Source organism: Mustela lutreola, chromosome 5 (assembly GCF_030435805.1).
Source record: "Mustela lutreola isolate mMusLut2 chromosome 5, mMusLut2.pri, whole genome shotgun sequence".
In the NCBI taxonomy this organism is placed as follows: Eukaryota; Metazoa; Chordata; class Mammalia; order Carnivora; family Mustelidae; genus Mustela; species Mustela lutreola.
The window spans coordinates 104,587,147-104,610,000 of record NC_081294.1 but is presented as its reverse complement, the minus strand read 5'-3'; the positions used below and the strand labels follow the sequence as shown (position 1 = coordinate 104,610,000).

Here is a 22,854-nt window from a genome sequence, read left to right as displayed (position 1 = left end):
AGGGCGCCTGGGTGGCTCAGTGGGTTAAAGCTTCTGCCTTTGGCTCAGGTCTTGATCACAGGGTCCTGGGATCAGGCCCCACATCACATGAGGCTCTCTGCTCAGCAGGAAGCCTGCTTCCCCTTCTCTCTCTGCCTGCCTCTCTGCCTACTTGTGATCTCTGTCTGTCAAATAAATAAATAATATCTTAAAAATAACAAATTCTCCTTTAAAAAAAAATGCATTCTTTATGGAATTTGGCTAAAGACCACTGAGCCTTTATTACCATTCAGATACCATATCTCAGGTAGAAAAATAAACTTATATTGGGAAAAGTTGGACTCGATTTTTTTAAAAAACATTGTCACTTATAATAATGTTACTATATGATTTTTTAAACTAAATGTATTGCTTGGTAATATCACAAGATGATGTGACTAGCTACTTTTCTACTAAAATGTGGATTATTTATAAGCAAATTAAAATGTTAAAAGATAGGATAGTAATAAAGTTCATTGTCCTTAATATATATTACACAAATATAGATATATACTAGTATTAGTTAAGCTATTATTGCTGCCACACTGATTTAGTTTAAAAATTAATTGTATTAAGTTGTTAGTTAATAACAAAATTTTATGAAGTTCTATAATTAGAAATTTTGAATACAATATTTTACATTTTATATAGGGTAAAAATATATTTCAGAAACTTAGAAATATGTCAGACATTATAGTAAGAATTTTGATTACCTGCCTCTCATTTTGGATCCAAGGAGGTGTTGTATAGAATACGGTTAACATGATCTTGACAGGTAAGTTGAAAAAGTGCTTGCTCAATTTAATCTGAGAGGGGATGAAGTAGAGTTTAACATGTTTCCTTGTAGGATTATTCAAAAGCTTTCACTATGTGAATTTTTAAGAGTGGAATAGACTATGCAGTATTTCCTAAGATTTATTCATAAAAATCTTTTTCTTTTGACCACATCTCTTAACATCTCTTGGAGAAGCATTCCTTTGTGTTCTATCAGAGAAAACAATTGTTAACACATTTGAAAAATTGGTAGTGTAGTTATTTTTATGTGGTGAATTAGAAGGTAGATTTGCCCACTACATATAAACATTTTGAGCCAGCTCCCATATCTTTTTTTTTTTTTTTAAGATTTTATTTTTAAGTAATCACTACACCCAACATGGGACTTGAACTTAAACCCTGAGGTCAAGCATTGCATGCTCTAGAGACTGAGCCGACCAGGTGCCCCACCCCATGTCTTTCTTTAACCCAAATGCTGCTGCTGTTACCTGGGTTTTTTAGGTTCACTGGAGAAAGGTGTTTATTACAGGTATGTCCATATATAATCATGCTAGTCTATTCATAGAATCGAGGTCCTGAAAGACTCTGTCAAATAACTCCTCTGAAATAATCCAGGAAGATTGTATGGAACAACTTGCAAAAAGTTGTGATGCTCTTAAAAATGACATAAAATTCATTGTATATTCTGTTTTTGTGAGCTAAGTTAGAGGACTTTTATGTTGTTACATGCTAATGCATTGCTCATAGGGCAAGAGCTAACGTAAGGTGGTGCCCCCAGTTGTGAAAATGCAGCATTTAAAAAAATATATTTCATTATTTACTTATTTATTATTTATTTATTTTAGAGAGGAAGGGGGAAGGATAGAGGGGGAATCTTAAAAGCAGGCTCCATGCCCAGCACAGAGCCCAGAGAGGGGCTCAATCTCACAAGAGTAATTTCTGTAGTAAAATATCATTAAATTGGGCTTATTTTATAATTTTATAAAATTCAAGTATTCTAACTAATGTTACCATTATTTATGAGAAGTGACTGTCATGAGTCAGCTAAAGTCATTTTCATTAAATGATATTTTCCTTGCTCATTTTAGTTTTGATAACATACTAATTTGAACTAACTATATACTTCATCATCTGTCTGAATGTTTTAGGCAAACTGAGCTGTTTCACAGAACAGAATTATGGTGTTGGATATTCCTTTTAATACTATAATTTGTTGGGGTGCCTGGGTGGCTCAGTGGGTTGGGCCGCTGCCTTCGGCTCGGGTCATGATCTCAGGGTCCTAGGATCGAGTCCCGCGTCAGGCTCTCTGCTCTGCAGGTGATCTGCTTCCTCCTCTCTCTCTCTCTGCCTGCCTCTCTGCCTACTTGTGATCTCTGTCTGTCAAATAAATAAATAAAAGCTTAAAAAAGAATACTGTAATCTCTTGGAGTCCTCTTTTAGATGCTGTCTCAAATCCTTTTTAGATCTAAGTTATGTATAACAAATTTAGAAGTAAATTATAAATAATAATGGTACAGATGCCATCCTTCCAATATAGTACTGTTTAGCTACCATGTTTTCAGTTTTCTTCTTCTAATGCATCTAAAATTGAATTGGCTAGGTTGGGTTTGATTTGGTTTGGTTTGTAGCTGTATCACACTCTGGCTCATACCGAGCTTGCAAGCCAGGACTACTTTATCTAGTATTCGTTTGATTCTGATGTTGATAACTCAAGTTGGGAAAAAGAGCATCATTTTAGAGTGGGATAATGATGAGCTCACTTTTCAAACTAGTTCAGTTAGTTGCTGGTGGAATGTCTAACAAATGGAGATGTTATTAAGACCGAGATCTGGTTTGGACAGAAGATAAAAAGTAAATGTACAGAGAGATTTGTGATTTTTAGGTGATAATTAAAACTGTCGGAGGGTTTTTGTATGGAGATGAAGCAGCAGTGGGACGTCTGTTGCTTTTTCATACAAACTCAAGCAGAAGCTGTTCGCAGTACCTTTAGCCCTTTCATTAGTATATACTTTTCAGTCTCAGTGGTTATCTCAAAACCTTTAAGGGACAGTTTAGGGGATTACTGAAATAATTAATTTTATAATTTTGTTTCATTAATTAATTCCTAAAATAAGTTTATTAGTCACCGAGAGTCATAATATTGCACAGAAAATAGTAATATTGGTTTTGTATTTGTCATGTATCATCTTAGCTGTTTATGGAATGTCCTGTCATATTTATCAGATTTATTAAAGCATACATTATATTTGAACAGTGACTGTAACTTGAAGCATCAGTCTAGGAGATTAATTGAAGGTTACTGGGAGATGATAAGGTAACAAATACTATAAATTAATCATTTAATTTCTTTCATTTAGATATACAAGAATTTGATAACTTGTTGCTTCCAGTGATGGGAACTGAGCCACTGAGGAGGGTAGGGTGTGGGTGGCCAGTTGCCTTTTCACTTTGTACTCTTCTGTGCTATTCACATTTTGAACCACAGAATGATTTTACTTTGGGAACAGATAAAAGATATTTAAATTTTGAAAATTGCTATATTTACTTCAAACAGAAGGCAGTATGATTGTGTTAGTATTGACACTTGAAGTTAGAAGTCATGATTTCAAATCTTAATTTCAACCATCGCCTGGCCAACTGACATTAGGTGACTCATTTCACCTCTTTGAATCAGTTTCCCATTTGCCCTGCTTACCTCTCAGGATAATTGAGTTCACTCAGGTATGTGAGGCACACAGTCTGATAGGTACTGAGAGGAAACACCTTTTCAATCATGTGGGCATCAACTATCAAGTGTAGAACTAGACCCCCCCCCAATTTTTTTTTAAGATTTTATTTATTTGAGAGAGAGCACAGTGGGGCGGGGAGCAGCTGCGGGGGAGGGAGAAGCAGACTCCCCACTGAGCAGGGTGCTCCAGAACTAGACAAAATTTTGACCTATTTTGGTAAATCCTATATGCTTTGAAGATTAGTCAGAAGAAAAAAGATTAGTAGGAAGAATTTACAGTAGCAGCTTGGGAGTGGTAAGGAAGAGGTTAGTGTGGTCCTTCCAGAAGACAAAGACAGTTGAGTTTACGAAGAATAAGTGAAGTGGGGAAAGAGGATAAGGAGTGAGAGAAGGTATTTTGCTAAGAAAGAGCTCCAGCTCCATCTCATCTGATGTATGTTTGTGTGTAGCACATTTTTGTTTTATCTATTTTAAGACAGTACTGTATCATGTTCTTCCTCAGTTTTGCTAGTCCCCCAAATTTTGGCTATAGCTATTAGTTGAAATTTGGGGAAATCTGACTTCGGACTTCACAGTGAACGCTAAAGAGTTAGTAAAGAATCACTAAAACTCGACCAGATTTTTAGTACATACATTTTACTGTATAGACCATAAGTATTAAATCATCAGATTCTGATGTCAGCCTTCACTTCTTTCTTTCTAAGGCACTAGTGAGAATTCCTAATTCAGGAGCTAAGGCTCTAATTTGCAGTCCACTTGCATTTTCCCCAAATGAGTAGATTTTTATTCCCTTCATCTTTTTTGGTGTTTTTGTCCCCATATACTTCTGTATTTCTTCTGTGTGCCTGGTATCTCATTACTATACCCTTAGTCTTCAAAAGCCTGAAGTCTTTTACTTTGATTTTTGTGACTGCTTTTTCCTGGTGTAAAACTTGTTATCTACTTTATTTGCTAAGTAATGTATATAACTTTTTCTAATCTTGAATATTTTTTTCCCTCTTCAGTGGGAAAGATAAAAACTTTAAATCCATTTAAACCCATTTAAAATTTGTTGAGCTCCTAATTTATAAGTACATACAGTTTCCCTGATGCCATATTGTTTCCTTGGTAGCACCATTAAATGGCTTACCCCAGAGTAGTTTATAGACTTTTAATGTTGAACTACCTAATACCCACTCTCCTGTAAGTTACAGTTTAAGGGCATTTATATTTTACTATTTAATATTTAACATCCAATATTTTGTAAGTTAAAGAAGCAATTTGTAAATTGGAAATTTACAAATTGAAGATTGTATTTATTATGGATATTAGCCTCTGTAACCAACATGGCTATTAAAAACAAGCACAAATGTTTAAAGTTTTACACAGGTTTAGTTTTTTGTTTTGTTTTGTTTTTTAAAAGATTTTATTTATTTATTTGTCAGAAAGAGAGAGGGAGTAGCAGACACAGGGAGAAGTAGGTTCCCCGCTGAGCAAGGAGCCCCATGCGGGACTCAATGCCAGAACCCTGGGATCACCATCTGAGTCAAAGGCAGTGCTTAACGACTAAGCCACCCAGGCATCCCAAACACAGGTGTAGTTTTAAGTGAGAAATAGAGACTTTTGCACAAAATTTATATAGAGTATTTGTTAAAACTGTAGAAGACATAAAATTGGGTATTATGTAGGTACTTCCTCTTTACGTTTTTCATGTGTATTTGTAAATGGGAAGAAAAAGATGAGGTATCTCAGTCTTTGAGTGATTTAGCAGTTCAGAATGAACGAGTAAGAAAGCATTATTTCATAATTGCAGAACAGACTTTTGCTTTTAATGACTCTTTCACTTCAGATGCTTTAACTTCAGAGTAACAGAAAATCAAGCTGTATGTGGGTTAAACAGTATGGATGTTCATCATCTCATACAATAAACAGTCTAGAGGTAAGAGTTAGTTAACTGAGTAGATTGATACCATCATCAAAACCTCAAGTTCTCTGATACCCCAGAATGATCTGTCATTTTAGGCTGGATCCTCATGATCCCATGGTACCTGCCACAAGTGGCAGATGTCACAGGTGAGAAAACGGAATTATATCTGCTTATATTGCATTTGCAAAGAATAGCAACCTTCTCAGAACTACCCCCCCCCCCCCAATGAATAGCCGTTTTGTAGCTTTGGCCACAGTTGGGTCACTTATACATGCCTAAGCTACCACTTGGCAGGGGTGGCTTCTTTCTTTGAAGGACCTGGCTGCTTGGATGATCATAAAATTCTGTGAGCAGGTAAGAAGTGGCTGTTGGGTAGGAATCAGTAATGCCTGTTGCAGTTGAGCCCATTTTGTTCTTTATTTTTTTAACGTGTTCAAATGTTTAATAATTATTTTTAAAAGTAAATACATCAGTAGTAGCTAAGAGTAATAACTATGGAATAAAGCAGTTCTTTGACACTCAGCAGCTATGAGAACTTACACAAGCATATGAATTTCAGTTACTACTAAAATGGGAATAATAATGGTACATATTTTATAGGGTTGTTTTGAGGATTAAATGCCATAATGCATGCAGCATGCTTTGACTTAGTAATTGGCCCATAGTAAATGTTCACTATGTGTTAACTGCTTTTATTTTCATATTTTAATTTTAACTTACCTTGAATGATTGAAGCTTTTGCCTAAATCTATTATATATTATGTTTTATGGGATGCCAATATTATAACTATCTCTTCTTGAGTTTTAATTGTTGAACTTTACCATAGGTCTGGTTTTGGGGGAAGCAAATTTGATGATGGCTGTTGAAACACTTAAACATCATAAGTCATTCATCCAACCTACCTTCTTTATAAGTGCTGCTCTCTGTTTTCAGCATAATTTTGATTATTATTATCATTTTTGATCAGTTTCATGAAGCAATACAGCTTACATTATACTCATTTCTGAAATATTGATGCTGCTTTAGTTCTATTTAAATATAAAGACTTTTTTTTTTTAAGATTTTATTTATTTCTCAGAGCATGCAGTAGCAGGGGGAACAGCAAGCAGAGGGAGAAGCAGGCTCCCCACTGAACAGGGAGCCCAATGCAGAACTCAATCCCAGGACCCTGGGATCAGGACCTGAGCTGAAGGCAGATGCTTAACCAACTGAGCCAAACAGGTGTCCCTACATATAAAGACTTCTGACAACATTGTGGGGAGGGATAGTTAACAAGGGACTGTAAAATGGGAATGATACTTAAATAGGCCTGTAAGTATTTAATGCAATAAAGTACTTAAAGGTCTGTTCATATTAGGCCCTCAATAAAAGTTTCTTTTCTTCCTTATCTCTCATATGATGAACATCTCAGAAGTATTGTTTGTTTCTTCAGAGGCAGAAGAGATTTTACCAGCTTGTCAGTAAGGGTGAATGATATCAATCAAGATAAAGTCATGCTAGGAATTTCAAACAGGGACTTAATACAGGAAATTGATTATGTAGGTATTGATATAACTTTAATGAAATGCTAAAATTTCATTGGCTGACCAGGGGTCAACTTAGCCATCACTTACTTATATCATGGTTTCTATGAGAAAAAAATAGGTAGGCATACCTTAACTTTTAAACAAACATTAAAACCACAAATATTTCAGATAAGTTGGGAAAGATGTATTTTGCTCATAGTTCTTCTCTGACAGTTGAAAATGAATAAATAGATTATATATTATTTTAAATATGGTATATAGCATAGGATTATGCTTCTTTTTCAGTGGATGCTAGGCTACCCAAAGGAGATTATTCTTTAAAAACCAAGTTAAATGAATTTTCTTTTTCATTAATTGCTTCATAGTACAACCGTAACTCTGGAGGTGGAGGGTGCTTTTCCTGGAGTTTCTGGTTGTCCTTTTTTTTTTTTTTTCTTTTTGCCTAATTGAGGGGGCGGAAAAAGATGTGGCATCCATTTATCTTCCACTCATTGTATCTGTTCCTTAGAATCTATTCCATTCTTTTTCTTAAAGATACTCTTGTAAGAGTCCACATTAAGATTCTAGGCCAAGCCTACTGCACAGTTTCAATCCTGGGATTTTTTTTTTCTTCATTAGACCATTGTATTTATATTAACCATTTTTTTTTCTTGATTTTCATCTTCAATTTGCTGGAGTACATTCTTAAGTATATTTCTCAGAAAGAGGGAATTGCAGAAATTTTTGAACTTTTATAGAACTAAAAAATATTCCCCTGGCCTGTGACTTATTTCATCAGTTATCCATATGACTTAATAGTCTCCTTCAGATCTTAACTCACATATCCTCTTCTCAAAGAGGCCTTCCTTGACTGTCATATTTTAAATTGCAAATCCTGTATATTATCAATCCATCTTCAGTGATTTTTCTCTTAATGTACTTAACACATGCTAACATGCTATATATTTTGTTTATTTTATTTCTAATAAAATGCTATACAGCAGAAATTTATGTAGTTTTGTTCACTGCTACATCCTTGTGATACAAAATCATGCCTGGCACATAATAGCCCTTCAGTAAATAATCACTGAATGAGTTAGTTAATGTTTCCCTCACTATTAACAATTACAAATCCAAGTTATAAGTCATTTTCTCTTAGAACTTTTAAGGGATTGTTCCATTGTCTTCTGGTATCTAGTGTTATTAATGCAAAATGTAACATCAGTCTCTCTCTTTTTTTCTTTTTCCTTTTATGGATGACGTGTTCTCCCTTTCAGAGCTTTCATTTTCAGGGGTACCTGGGTGGCTTGTCAATAAAGCATCTGCCTTCGACTCAGGTGATGATCCCAGGGTCCTGAGATCAAGCCCCCCAGGGAGCCCGCTTTTTCTTCTCCCTCTACTGTTCCCCCATTTGTGCTCTCTCTCAACTGAATTAATAAAATCTTTAAAAGGAAAGCTTTCATTCCTGGAAATTTTGGATCTCTGGAAATTTTCAGCATTGTATATAGAAGTGGGTTTTTTCATTTATTCTAGTTACTACATAGGAAGCGCTTTAAATTAAGATTATTGGTTTTTTTTTCCAGCTCTGGGAAATTATATTCTTTAAAAAAAAAAATTCTTACCCTCTTTTTTTTTTTCTGTAGTATCAACAACTATTGATTGTCAAATCTCTTTTTCCTTCATGTGCCATTTTCCACATTTTTCTCTTTTTAATTTTATATCTCTTTGAAGTTTGATATGTTTATAATAAATGGTAAAATCTGGCTACCATTTTCTTTGACTAAAATGAAATACAATAGGCTATAATAGGATACATTGTGTTAATATTTGTATTTTGTTTATTACTAATAATATTGAATGGCAGTGGTGGCTTATCACATCAGTAGAAAAAGGAAATATTCATCAATAAATGATATCTGGCTTATTGGAAGAGGACTTGCTCTAATTTCTTATCAGACACTATATATTTTAAATATTATGTAATAAAATATTACACATCCATAAAATGTATGAGTAGAGATGTTTGTTACAGTATTATTTATAATATGTGAATGGCCTAAATGGACAATAAGGTAATACTTTATTAAACTCTCATACTGGTACTGTGAAATGCTTTGTGACTATTAACAGCTGTATTTTTCAAAGAATGTTCAGTAATACTGAAAATGATACATTGAGCATAGCATAAAATATAAATGTGTTGAATCATTATGTTGTGTACCTAAAAGTAGTGTTAACAGTGTATGTCAACTATACTTTAGTAAAAAAGACAGAAAGAAAATGATGTATTATCCCAGTAATTTGTGTCTACACACACACATATAAATTTTCACACGTGCTTAAAGAAAAGGACTAGTGGAAAATATTCAAAATGTTAATACAGGTCCATATTCCCATATATGAAACCATTGGGCCAATACGTATTCCTGAATTCCAAATTTTTTAGATTTTAGAACATAAATCTATGTTTTCATAACATCTGGAGAAGTACTCTATAATCAAACATGTATTGCTGCAGTGAAACGTGACTATTCACATTAAGTAGGATACATAAAGTTTATAATTTCATGTCAGCAGAGGTTACATTTTGCTGCTAAATCAAATTATGCCAAACTTAATTTTAAAGTTTCCTTTTAAACCTTTTTTGGATTTCAGAATTATGTGCATTTTGGTCAATAATTATTTAAGCAAGGAAATTATGAATTTGTTTAATTATTTTTATAATTTTTCACATATTTCTAGGAACATATAAATATGTATGTCACAGGGAAAAATTTTTTTTTTTTAAGATTTTATTTATTTATTTGACAGGCAGAGATCACAAGTAGGCAGAGAGGCAGAGAGAGAGGGAGAAGCAGGCAGAGAGCCCGATGCGGGGCTCAATCCCAGGACCCTGAGATCATGACCTGGGCCGAAGGCAGAGGCTTAATCCACTGAGCCACCCAGGCGCCCCAGGAAAAATATTTTCATAAAAATTTCAAAACTATGATTTTATATAATTAATTGAATTAAGCTTTCCTACTAAATCTTAGCCTTCTCTAAAAGAAGGGAAAAGAACCAAATTCACTGGAAGATACTCAGTGATTTAACAAATACTTGTCCAGTAACTATTTCTTTTTAAAGATTTTATTTATTTATTTGACAGAGAGACGGCACAAGCAGGCAGAGTGAGAGAGAGAAATAGGCTCCCTGCCAAGCAAGGAGCCTGATGTGAGACTCGATTCTAAGACCCTGGGATCATGACCTGAGTGGAAGGCAGCTGCTTAACTGACTGAGCCACCCAGGGGTCCCTACTAACTACTATTTTAATAAACATAAATAACCTTACAAGTTATCAGAGAAATTAATATTTCAAACTATGATATATTTTCAGAAATTTAATAATTCTTACAATTCCAGTTGTTTATGAGGATGCAAGGAGCACTAGGAAATTTTGTACAGTGCAGGTTGGGTATCAGTTGATAAAAACCATTTTGGAAAGCAATTTGATAATATCTGGTGAAGTTGAAGTTGCATATATTTCTCTGTAAAATCTCTTTCATGTCATGTGACTTGTCATTAATACATTGATTTGTACAGTTCACTTCTACTGCATCTTGCCCCCTAGCATTTTATTCTCTATAATTTTATATTACTGGGTTCTCACTACCTGTGATTTTTTTTTTTTTTTCTTTTTCCAGGGCAGTGCATGTGCTGTTCAATAACTTGCTTCCTGAGCCTTTTCACAAAAAAAGGGCTTTTTAAACAAAAACTTTACTTTTGGTTTTTTGGATTGTTTTTTTTTTTTTAAGATTTTATTTATTTATTTGACAGAAAGAGATCACAGAGAGGCAGAGAGGCAGGCAGAGGCGGGGCGGAAGCAGGCTCCCTGCTGAGCAGAGAGCCCGATGCAGGGCTCCCAGGACCCAGGGATCATGACCTGAGCGGAAGGCAGAGGCTTTAACCCACTGAGCCACCCAGGGGCCCCTACTTTTGGTTGTTTTAATATGCCAATAGCCATGCAAATACTCAGCACCTTTACTTATCAGATGTGGTATGTAGTTAAGAGTCCTTTAATTTTGCTGGGGTTATTACTATTTTCTGAGGACAGGTACAATGGAGAATAGGATGACTTGGATTATGAACCAAAATTATTTGTGGCCTAGGCATGGAATCCATCTCTTTCATTGCATACTTTCTCTAGAATCACAGCTTTCTTATTTCAGTATAATGTGATAAACACTAAGGTGGTTAAGAGGTGTTGGGTAGAACTAAATAGAGGTCTTCTAAGTCAGGGGTCAGCAATGCTTTTTGTAAAAGAACAGTTAGTATATATTTTAGGCTGTTTGAGCCATACATTTCTATCACAACTACTCATTTGCTATCGCTGCATGAAAACTATTCAGAGATGATATATAGATGAACGAGTGTGGCTGGACACAGAAATTTGAATTCCATGTGATTTTTACAGAACACAAAATATTTTTAAAATGTATTAACCATTTAAAAATAAGCTTAGGGGCGCCTGGGTGGCTCAGTGGGTTAAGCTGCTGCCTTCGGCTCAGGTCATGATCTCAGGGTCCTGGGATCGAGTTCCGCATTGGGCTCTCTGCTCAGCAGGGAGCCTGCTTCCTCCTCTCTCTCTCTGCCTGCCTCTCTGCCTACTTGTGATCTCTCTCTGTCAAATAAATAAACAAAATCTTTAAAAAGAAAAAACAATAAAAATAAGCTTAGTATTAAAAATATTATTTAAATCACATAAAATTATCCATAGCTCTCAAGTTATACAAAACCAAATGGCAGGCAAAATACCATTCATTGGCCATGGTTTGTGAACCCTTGTTGTAAGACTTTTAATTACAGGATGTTAATTGAATGTGCCTCTTTTGGTTACCCATTCAATCTCCGCTACTTTCATTTACTAGGAGAGTTAGTAACCTCCTAGGTTTTAGGAATAATGAAAATATAGTGGTGCCTGGGTTGCTCAGTCAGTTAAGCATCTGCCTTCTGCTCAGGGTCCTGGGTCTCAGGGTCCTTGGATCACTTCCAGTATGTGGCTCCCTGCTCAGCGAGGAGCCTGCTTCTCCTCCCCGTACCCCCAACCACACTCCACATGTGTGCTTGCTCGCTTTCTCTCAAGTAAATAAGATCTTTAAAAAAAAAAAAAAAAGGAATAGTGAAAATGTCATTGCTAATCCCACTGGCTTCTGAGTATCCTTGATATCCTGAATAAAAATCATGATGCTATAAAGTTAATAAAGACAACAGTAATAACACTGTTGTGTTGACGATACACAGGTTCCTCCAGCAAAGATTCAAACTCAGTTGCTTATACGAACCACGTATAAGGCCTGAATGTTTAGGAAACTGGAAGTTGTGTGAATTGGCTCAAAATGAACAGCACATGCCTCCTCTGAAAAAAAAAGCAGTAGCCACCACATAGCTCTGTCCTGTAGAGGGAAAGAAGCCCCAGTGTTCCTGATGAAAAACATCCAAGAGAAATCAAGACCTACATAAATCAAGACCAAATATTAGTTGAATTAAGTCTACTAGTTGTTTAATGTAACAAATCTGGTTTTTTAATTCTTTTTTAGAACATTTTAATTTAAATTTGGTTAATATATAATGTATTATTGGTTTCAGAGTATAGGCCTGTGATTCCTCAGTCTTACATAATACCCAGTGCTTATTACATCGTATGCCCTCCTTAATGGCCATCACCCAGTTACCCCATCTTTCCACCCATCTCCCCTCCACCAAACCTCTATTTGTTTCCTATGATTAAGAGTCTCTTGTGGTTTGTCTCCCTCTCTGGTTTCATCTTGTTTTTTTGTCTTCTTTTCCACTATGATCCTGTTTTGTTTCTTAAATTCTATTAAATTCCAGAATCAATGAGATAATATAATTGTCTTTCTCTGGCTTATTATGCTTAGCATAATACACTGCAGTTCCATTCACATCTTTGCAAATGTCAAGATTTCATATTTTTGATGGCTGCATAATATTCCTGTTTCTGTGTGTGTGTGTGTGTGTGTGTGTGTGTGCGCGCGCGCGCGCGTGCGTGTATACACCACATCTTCTTTATCCATTTATCTGTGGGTGGACATCTGGGCTCTTAGCATAATTTAGCTATTGTGGACATTGCTGGTATAAACATTGGAGTGCAGGTGCCCTATCGAATCACTACATTTATATCTTTGGAGTAAATACCAAGTAGTGTAATTGCTGGGTTATAGAGTAGCGCTATTTTCAACTTTTAGTGGAAATCCATACTGTTTTCCAGTGTGACTGCACGAGCTTACATTCCCACCAACAGTGTAGGAGGGTTCCCCTTTCTCTGCATTCTTGTCAACATCTGTCATTTCCTTACCTGTGAATTTTAGCCATTCTGACTGGTGCGAAGTGGTATCTCATTGTGGTTTTGATTTGGATTTCCCTGATGCCAAGTGATATGGTGCATTTTTTTCATATGTCTCTTGGCTGTTTATATGTCTTCTTTGGAGAAGTATCTATTCATGTCATCTTCCCATTTCATGACCGGATTGTTTTGGGGGTGTTAAGTTTGATAAGTTCTTTATATTTGAATACTACCCCTTCATCTGTTACATCATTTGCAAATATCTTCTCCCATTCTGTCTGTTGTCTTTTTGTTTTGTTGACTGTTTCCTTTGTTGTGCAAAAGTTTTTTATCTTGTTGAAATCCCAATAGTTTATTTTTGCCTTTGTTTCCCTGCCACTTTGCTGAATTCCTGTATGAGTTCTAGCAATTTTGGGATGGAGTTTTTTGAGTTTTCCACATAGAGTATCATGTCCTCTGCAAAGAGTGAGAGTTTGACTTCTTTGCCGATTTGGATGCCTTTTATTTTTTTTTTTTCTGAGTGCTGAGGCTAGAACTTCTAGTACTATGTTGAACAGTGGTTGTGATAGTGGGCATCCCTTTCATGTTCCTGACCTTAGGGGAAAAGTTCTCAGTTTTTCCCTATTGAGAATGATATTCACTGTTGGCTTTTCATATAAGACTTTTATGATACTGAGGTATGTTCTTTCTCTCCCTACACTGCAAAGAGTGTTAATCAAGAAAGAATGCTATACTTTATCAGTACCTTTTCTGCATCTGTTGAGAGGATCATATGGTTCTTGTCCTTTTATTTATGTAGTGTATCACATTGATTGATTTGTATCACATTGATTGATGTTGAACAAGGATGAGGGGAAATAATCCATATTGATGGGTCTGGGTGTTGCTTTTTTACCCTGTGTCTTTTGATTGGTGCATTTAGCCCATTTACATTCAAAATAACTATTGAAAGATAGTACTATTGTATTGCCTGTAAAGTCAGTGTTTCTGCACATTGTCTCTGTTCCTTTCTGGTCTGTGTTACTTTGGGTTCGTTCTCTTTTGCTTAAAGGATCCCTTTTAATGTTTCTTGTATGGCTGGTTTGGTGATCACAACTTCTTTTAGTTTCTGTTTGTCCTGGAAGCCTTTTATCACTCCTTTTCTTTTGAATGACATCCTGGCTGGATAAAATATTCTTGGCTGCATATTTTTCTCATTTAGCACCGTGAGTTACCATGCCAGTCTTTTCTGGCCTTCCAGGTCTCTGTGGATAGGTCTGCTGCCAATCTAATGTTTCTTAACATTAAGAACAATTCTTTTAGGTTTCAGAACTCTTGTCTCAGCTGCTTTCAGGATTTTCTCTTTGTCTCTGAGATTTTTAGGTTTCACTATTATATGTCGGGGTGTTGACCTATTTTTATTGATTTTGAGGGGGTTTTCCATGCCTCCTAGATTTTGATGCCTGTTTTCTTCCCCAGAGTGGGGAAGTTCTCTGTTGTAATTTGCTGCAGTATACCATCTGCCCCCGCCTCTCTCTTTCCTCTTCTTCTGGGATCCCAATTATTCAAATATTGATTTGCTTTATGGTATCACTTACCTCCCACGTTCTCTCCTCCTGATCCAGTAGTGGTTTATCTCTCTTATTATCAGCTTCTTTATTTTCTATTGTTTGATCTTCTGTATCACTAATTCTCCCTTCTGCCTCATTTATCCTAGCAGTTAGAGCCTTCATTTTTACTGCATTCGACTTGGTTAGATTTTAGTTCTTTTATTTCTCCAGAAAGGGATTCTCTAGTGTCTTCTATTCTTTTTTCAAGCCCAGCTAGTATCATTATAATTATTATTCTGAACTCTAGTTCAGACATCTTACTTTTGTCCATACTGATTAAGTCCCTGGCAGTCAGTACCACCTCTTATTCTCTTGTCCGAGATGAGTTTTTCTGTCTTGTCATTCTGCCCAGTAAGGAGTAGAAATACTAAAATGGCAAAAATGGGCCCAGAGAAATATACACTAAACAAATCAGATTAGACCTGAAACAAACAAACAAAACAAAAAGTAAAACTAAAATTAAAACACACACATACAGAGGCACCTGGGTGGCTCAGTGGGTTAAGTTTCTGCTTTTGGCTCAGGTCATGATCCCAGGGTCCTGGGATTGAGCCCCACATTGGGCTCTCTGCTCAGCAGGGAGCCTGCTCCCCCCCCCGCCTGCCTGTGGTCTCTCTGTCAAATAAATAAATATTAAACACATACACACACACAAACAAAAATCAGAATATAATCAGACAGGTGGATGGAACAGAGCAATACACTGGGTCCTGTGTGTGTTTTGGTCTGTTAGAAAACTAGATCCCAAAATTGTAAAGAAAGAAAAACTTACATATGTAGAAAATAAAATTAAATACAATGAAATGATAGAATGTAACTGTAAAAATGAAAATTAAAAGGCAAGAGGAGAAAAAAAGAAAAGGATTATGCACAGGTTAACAGAACAGAGCGATATCCTAAGTATATTTGGGCTGGTTTGTTAGAAGAAACTATGTCATAAAATTGTAAAGAAAGAAAACTTAGATATATACAAAAATAAAATTAAATACATTGAAAGGATAGAATGTATCTGTAAAGATGAAAATTTAAAAAGGCTTTAAGATAACAAAAAAACCCAAAAGAAAAGAAAAAAGAAGAAGAAAGTATATGATCAGGTAGGTGAAAAGAACAGAGCCATACACTAGATTCTGGATATATTTTGGTCTGTTGGAAGAAACTGAATCCCGAAATTATAAAGAAAGAACGCATACATTCACAATAACAAAATCAAATACAATGAAAGAATGGAATAGAAGTATAAAAATGAAAATTTAAAAAGGTTTTTTTAAAAGTTGATAAAACATGATTGGTTGTAAAAGGGGGGGGGCAGGGATTGAGAGGCTAAAGAATCATGGGGGGAGAAAACACTGAATTTTAGATGCTGTATTGCCCAGCACTGGAGTTTTGCAATTCTCATTGCTTGGTCAACTTGGTCTTGGTTGGATGTTCTTGCTGATCTTCTGAAGGAGAGGTCTGTTGCATTGATTCTCAAGTGTCTTTGCTCCAGGAGGAATTGCACTGCTCTTGCCAGGGGGCCAGGCTAAGTAATCTGCTGGATTGCTATATGTGGCTTTTGTTCCCTGAAGGCTTTCCACACCACTTTCAAGAATGAGAATGAAAGGGGCACCTGGGTGGTTTAGTGGGTTAAAGCCTCTGCCTTAGGCTCAGGTCATGATCCTGGGGTCCTGGGATCGGGCTCCAAATCGGGCTCTCTGCTCAGCGGGGAGCCTGCTTCTCCCCCTCTCTCTCTGCCTGTCTTTCTGCCTACTTGTGATCTCTCTCTGTGTCAAATAAATAAATAAAATCTTTTAAAAAAAGAAAAGAAAAAAAAAGAATGAGAATGAAATTGATGGCCTCCCAGTCTCCAGCCTTGGAGCCAGGAGCCTGGGGCCCCACTCCTCATTGTGCCGTCAGGGAAAAACAGTCAGTCACTCCTGTCAGCCTGGTCTGTGCTGTCTGTGCTCTCCCAGCCTGCTACTGAGTGTTTGTATTTCAGGCATGGGACCCCATTTTGAGTCCCCAAACTCTGAAGGCTCCTGTAGTACACACTTGTGGCTCTCCTTCAGCAGGATAGGAAGGGGGATCTCACTGGTTCTGCCACTTGCTGGGCCTCTTCTCAGAGAGTAGCCCCCTCCCCATCCCGGGGTGCACAGTTTATGGCACCCTAGACCTGAGAGCCCGCTCCTGGGCTTGTTGATTGCAGCCAGCTTCCCTGCTCCAATGCCTGGTTGCTCTGTCACACTCAGGCACCCCTGGTCTTTCTGTGACCCTGGGGATCCTGAGACCACACTGTCCCACCTAGGATTCTGCCCGCTTTGCCACCTGAGCACCTTTCAGGCAGGGATGTTCCTCACTGGAGCAGACTTCTAAAAGTTGTGATTTCCAGTAGCCGGCTTACCTGCTGTTTACCCTGCAGTTTATCTTACCATATACTGCCTCATTCTCACTTCTCCGTAACTTCTACCATAAAGTGGTTGCTTTTCTATTTGTAGAGTTGCAGCTATTATTTTCTTAGCTCTCTGGTTGAGTTCATGGGTGTTCAGAATGATTCCTGAGACCAGATGTTCCTACTGTTCTGCCATTTTGAACTCTTCCTCTCTGGCTTCTTTGACTTAGCACGATGTTTTCATTGATGTTGTACCATTAGTCAGTACTTCATTTCTTTTTATTGCTTAATATTACTCTGTCGTATGGGTATATTATATTTTATTTATCCACCATTTCATAGACTTTTGAGTTGTTTTCACATTTGGCCTCTTATGCGTAATGCTGCTTTGAATAATCCTAATATCAGAATACATATTCTTTGGGGTTTTTTGTTCGTTTTTGGTGGGGAGGGGCAGAGAGAGAAGGAGAGAGAGAACCTTAAGCAGGCTCCTTGCCAGCACAGAGCCCCACACAGAGGTCAATCTCACAACCCTGATACCAAGACCTAAGCCAAAATCAAGAGTCAGATACTTAACGGACTGAGCCACCCAGGTGCCCTAGCAAGTAGTGTTTTTTTTTTTTTTTTTTTTTTAACCTTATTTGACCACTTAGATACCAAGGAGTAGTTTGGAAAACATCAGACTACATATCTAAAAATGACGTTAATGCCATACTTACATAGTTAAAAGTCTAAAGTTATTTATCACTTCCCTAATGATTATCATTTCTTAAAGTTTCTCCTTTGTCCTTTTTATGCCTATCCTTTTCTGTTGCTCTGATTTTTGCAGTTTCCTCTCATGTATTTGTCTACGTACTGAAAGTGACCAGATTTTGAAATTGCTGTTTCTCTGTGGGTGTGGGTTTGAAACACTAATAGAAAATATTTTTAGGGGTGCCTGGGTGGCTCAGTGGTCAAGCCTCTGCCTTCGGCTCAGGTCATGATCTCGGGATCGAGCCCCGTATCGGGCTTTCTGCTCTGCAGAGAGCCTGCTTCCCCCTCTCCACTGCCTGCCTCTCTGCCTACTTGTGATCTCTCTGTCAAATAAATAAGTAAAATCTTAAAAAAAAAAGAAAGAAAGAAAATATTTTCATTAATTATGCCTTTAAAATACAATGTTATGACTTATTTTTGTACTTGTTATTTTAATAGCATTTACAAAACTTGAAAAGAGAGCAATGTTTAGAGAATTACAACTATTAGATACATTTTTGTTGTCTTTCTAATTGAATTTTGCTTTATTCCAGAAAATTTAGAAAATATTGCTTAAGGAATAACTAGTGAACTTTAAAATTATTCAAAATTGAAAAGACTGGTAGACTTTGATCCAAATTAGGAAAGATGGCACCATTACAATGGAGAAGCATATGAGGATGATGAACATCATCATAGAGGTGGTATTCATTGTCAGACCTCATAATGAGGCCAGTGAATAACACTGACTATTATCATTTTATATGTGGTAGTGAATTGGTGAAGGGCTGTAATCATAATTCACTACTTGGCTATTGGGGTTTTTTGTATTAATATTTAGCTATAGGAATGTTTTAAAAGTCAAATGAAGAATAAACTCAAATGTAAAAGCTCGAAGAAAAATTTAACTCTCAACTGACCCCTGTACCCCAGATCATTAGGGCTCTTCTCCTCAGATAACCAGAAATAGTACTTTCCCAAGTACTGTTATTTCCCTTATTGTTTCTTGAGTATTCTCTGTTATTTGTTTATATTCATTGCCCTGCATGGAGCTTGAGATTCTTTACCCCTTTGTTCCTCCCTTGGCACGCACATACTCTTTCTCTATCTAAAATAAATAAAAGTATTTTTTTTAATGTTTTGAAATAAACTTAAAAATCTTCATTGTAAATGATTAGACAGAGGCCATTCTCTAATAATGATTTTTAAGTGCTAGCTCAGCAACAGAGTTCTAGAAATTAGTAAGTAAACCAAATGGAGAAAGCTTCTTTTAATACATATGGACTCTGAAAGCTTTTTATTCTGCTTTTTAGATGTTGTTTATATCAGAGTGTTAGTGTTTTCTTGAACTACATTTTTATTTTATATTAAAACTTTGATAAACCAGGATTAGAGGGGATTGAGTTATTATGATCGATTGCACTTTGGTTATATGAGGAATAATCAGTAGAACTTTGTATTTCTCTCTTTCAGTTTATTGTTGATCTTTATCAACACCTTTTCTTGTTTTAGTAAATAAATATGTGTTTCCACTGTTTGTCCCTAGGAGAATCATGTCTAAATGATGTACCCCAGTCCCTCACATGAGGAAGGTCAGGCATAAAATTAATTGAATAGTAAATACTTGTTAAATAGTTTTGCTTTTGAAAATAATGTTATCCTTCCTTATTTTGGATTTGGCATGCAATGTACTGATTTTTTTTTTTCCAGTGAGCTGAACTTTTCCCCATTATGTTCCAAATACACGTATAAAAGTTTGGAAAATACATACTAATTAAAAGGCAAGACAAATGTTAGTACATAATAATTTTGAGTGTTTTTACATTGTAAATACAAATATTATCGCAGAACACGTTTTTAATTAAAAACTTAAGAATTTTATGCTTTGAAGATTGTACTTGATTAGACAGGTAGAGGACTTAAGGGCCTAAGGATCAGACTTCTATCTATGGCTGTTTTTCTTTCCTCCTCTCCTCCTCCCCAGCCAGCACACATACTTTGGTATCTTAAGTATGTTTTATATTTACATTTTCTTTGTTTCCCATGTTCTTTTTGCTAGAGAAAAAGTTAATTCTTGGAACCATTTTTGGTTTATTTATAGATTGGTCAAAGAAAAAATGATGTATGAAAAAGAAGCAAAACAGCAAGAAGAAAAAATTGAAAAAATGAAAGCTGAAGATGGTGAAAATTATGCCATTAAAAAGCAGGTAAATTGTATCTTTAATAATAATAGCTAACATTTACAGAATACCATGTTAACTAATACATTAACAGCCCTTTGAGAAGGTGCTGTTATTTTCTTCTTTACTATTAATTTAAAAATATGGAAATACGGGTTACATAGTTTGCCTAAGTCACATAACCACCAAGCAGTATAGCTAGGGTTTGAATGCAGGAGTTCTGGGTCTAAAATTTGTACTCTTATCCATTAAGCTATCCTGCCTCTCCATTTTAAGTATTAAATATAAAAAATGAGGGCACCTGTCTGGCTTAGTCAGAAGAATATGAGATTTTGATCTCAGGGTTCTGAGTTTTAGCCCCACATAGTTCGTAGAGATTACTACAAAAAATAAACTCAGAGGCGCCTGGGTGGCTCAGTGGGTTAAGCCGCTGCCTTCAGCTCAGGTCATGATCTCAGGGTCCTGGGATCGAGTCCTGCATCGGGCTCTCTGCTCAGCAGGGAGCCTGCTTCCCTCTCTCTCTCTCTCTGCCTGCCTCTCCATCTACTTGTGATTTCTCTCTGTCAAATAAATAAATAAAATCTTAAAAAAAAAAATAAACTCAAAAATACTTAATATATAAATGGCCTAATCTTATATTAAATGTGCTTGTATGTTAAATTTACAAATACTTTCCCCAAACTGATGAGAAGACCACCAAAATAAGTATATATATTATACTTTCAGTGGCTTCTTCTAATTATCCTCATGACAAATTTCAGTCTCCTTTTTGATACCTGCTTATCCAACCTTCTCTCTTGCTGTTCCCTCCCTGGACCTCTTAGGTCCAGCCTTTTTGTTGCCTGCACATGCTCTTCTTTCCTTTGCCTCTAACATACTACATGTGTATGAAATGCTCTCCTGCTTCTCCTACCTACCCTTTCTTTATAAATTTCTCTTTATCTTTTAAACATCCCATACCTTCTGCCTCAACACTGAGATAGATATCCCTCCTCTGTTCTCCCATAACATCTTATTTATTCCCATCAGAGCATTTATTGAATAGTCACTCTTGGCTGACACTTGTTCATAATTCCTTCAGAAAATAGAAGCTATTGGGAGCTTTGTCTTTTCCTACCACAAAATCTTTCAACCTATCTGCATCTGTACCTGTACTATTTTCCTTCCTGTTAGAATGGATTATGTTCCCTAACCCTTGTTAAAACCGTCAGTGACATTATTTTCACATTTTTGTGAAACGCTTCAACAGCGTTTGACGCAAGTAACCACTTTCCTTGAAGCATTTTTTTAATATTATTTTCTTTGCTAGAATAATAGCCTCCTAGTTTTCCTTCTGTTTTGCTACCATTCCTCAGTCTCCTTTGCTGAAACTCTCTCTCCCCCTCCGTGTGTGTGTGTGTGTGTGTGTGTTAACCTTTAAGAGTTCTTTCTGCAACCTCTGGGTCTTAAGTTCATACCATCATAAAACTTCATTTTTATGTTCACTCATTTATTCACTCAACAGATATCTATTGAATCCCCTGCTACTTGCCAAATACTGTTCTAGACATTCTTTTAGGCATGACATTAAAAAGAACAAAACAGAAACAAAAAAAACTAGTCCCTACTTACTTGGTGTTCATTCTAGTGCCAGTATCCCCCAATCTATATCTCTGGGCTTGACCATTCCAGACATGTATATATTCAACTAATCACCTGTTTGGCATATTCTCTTGAGTGTCCAAAATAAAAATCATGGTCTTACCTCAAGTTAACCCACCTTCCTAAAACAAAATCTGTTCCTTCTCTTGTTACCCATCTTCAGTAAATGGTATCTCCAGTCACTGAAATACCTAAAAGCAAAAATTTAGTGGCTCTCTTCTTGATGCTTCTCTCTCTTTCCTAATAACCACATCTGATATCCACAAGTCCTATTTCTTATTTCCTCCTTTTCTTTCCTTTCTACCATTGCCCCTAATCCAGTCCACTCTCATCTTTCGCCTGTACTATTGCAAAAGCCTCCTACTCAGCACACCTCTGTCTCTTGAAATCTCCTTTCCCTCCCATCACAACAGCCAGATTGATGTCTAAAATGGTATGTCAGAACATTTACTTTTTTACTTAACATCCAGTGTATAATGCATGTAGAATAAAATTCAGATGACACTTAGAAAAAGGCTTATACAGATTATATCTCAAGACTTCTTTAAATCAGGACTTGGTGAACTCAACAGTGGTTTTAATCATATAAATTACGTTACAAATAATAGTAAACACTCAACGCACACTTCATTCAACAATGTTAATAATTTAAAATGGATTTTTCTGTAGGCATTTGCTGTTTTTCAAAAGCAACATAGTGTCATCTGAAAAATCCAGGAAGAAAACCTTAATTTTGAGCTTCTAGAAGAGCCTGCTTCCACTAGGTGTGATATAGCAGAGGACATTTGTATTTAAGATTTTCATAAATTGAGGAAGGATTTGTAAACAGATTTATAGATACATTATGTTTGCTGATATATTGACCACTGTGGACTAACTGCTCTTCATAAGGATTTACATATGGAGCACAGTTTTTTTATTCTCTTTTTTTCTTTAAAAAAATTTTTTTTAATCTATTTGACAGACAGAGATCACAAGCAGGCAGAGAGGCAGGCAGAGAGAGAGGGGGAGGCAGGCTCCCTGCTAAGCAGAGAGCTCAACATGGGGCTCGATCCCAGGACCCTGGGATCACGACCCG

The 22,854-nt window shown here is 36.3% G+C and overlaps 1 protein-coding gene and 1 pseudogene across 1 annotated transcript in view; one reads left to right on the top strand and one right to left on the bottom strand.

The window, feature by feature from the left end:
• Nucleotides 1–3,567, bottom strand: part of LOC131831494 (large ribosomal subunit protein eL37-like) — a 33,563-nt pseudogene extending 29,996 nt beyond the window's left edge.
• TBCA (tubulin folding cofactor A) overlaps nt 1–22,854 on the top strand; it is a 78,108-nt gene that overhangs the window by 37,807 nt on the left and 17,447 nt on the right. The window contains exon 2 of the mRNA XM_059175300.1: nt 20,057–20,162. Coding sequence (XP_059031283.1) covers nt 20,057–20,162 — 106 coding nt within the window. The remainder of the gene's footprint in view (nt 1–20,056; nt 20,163–22,854) is intronic.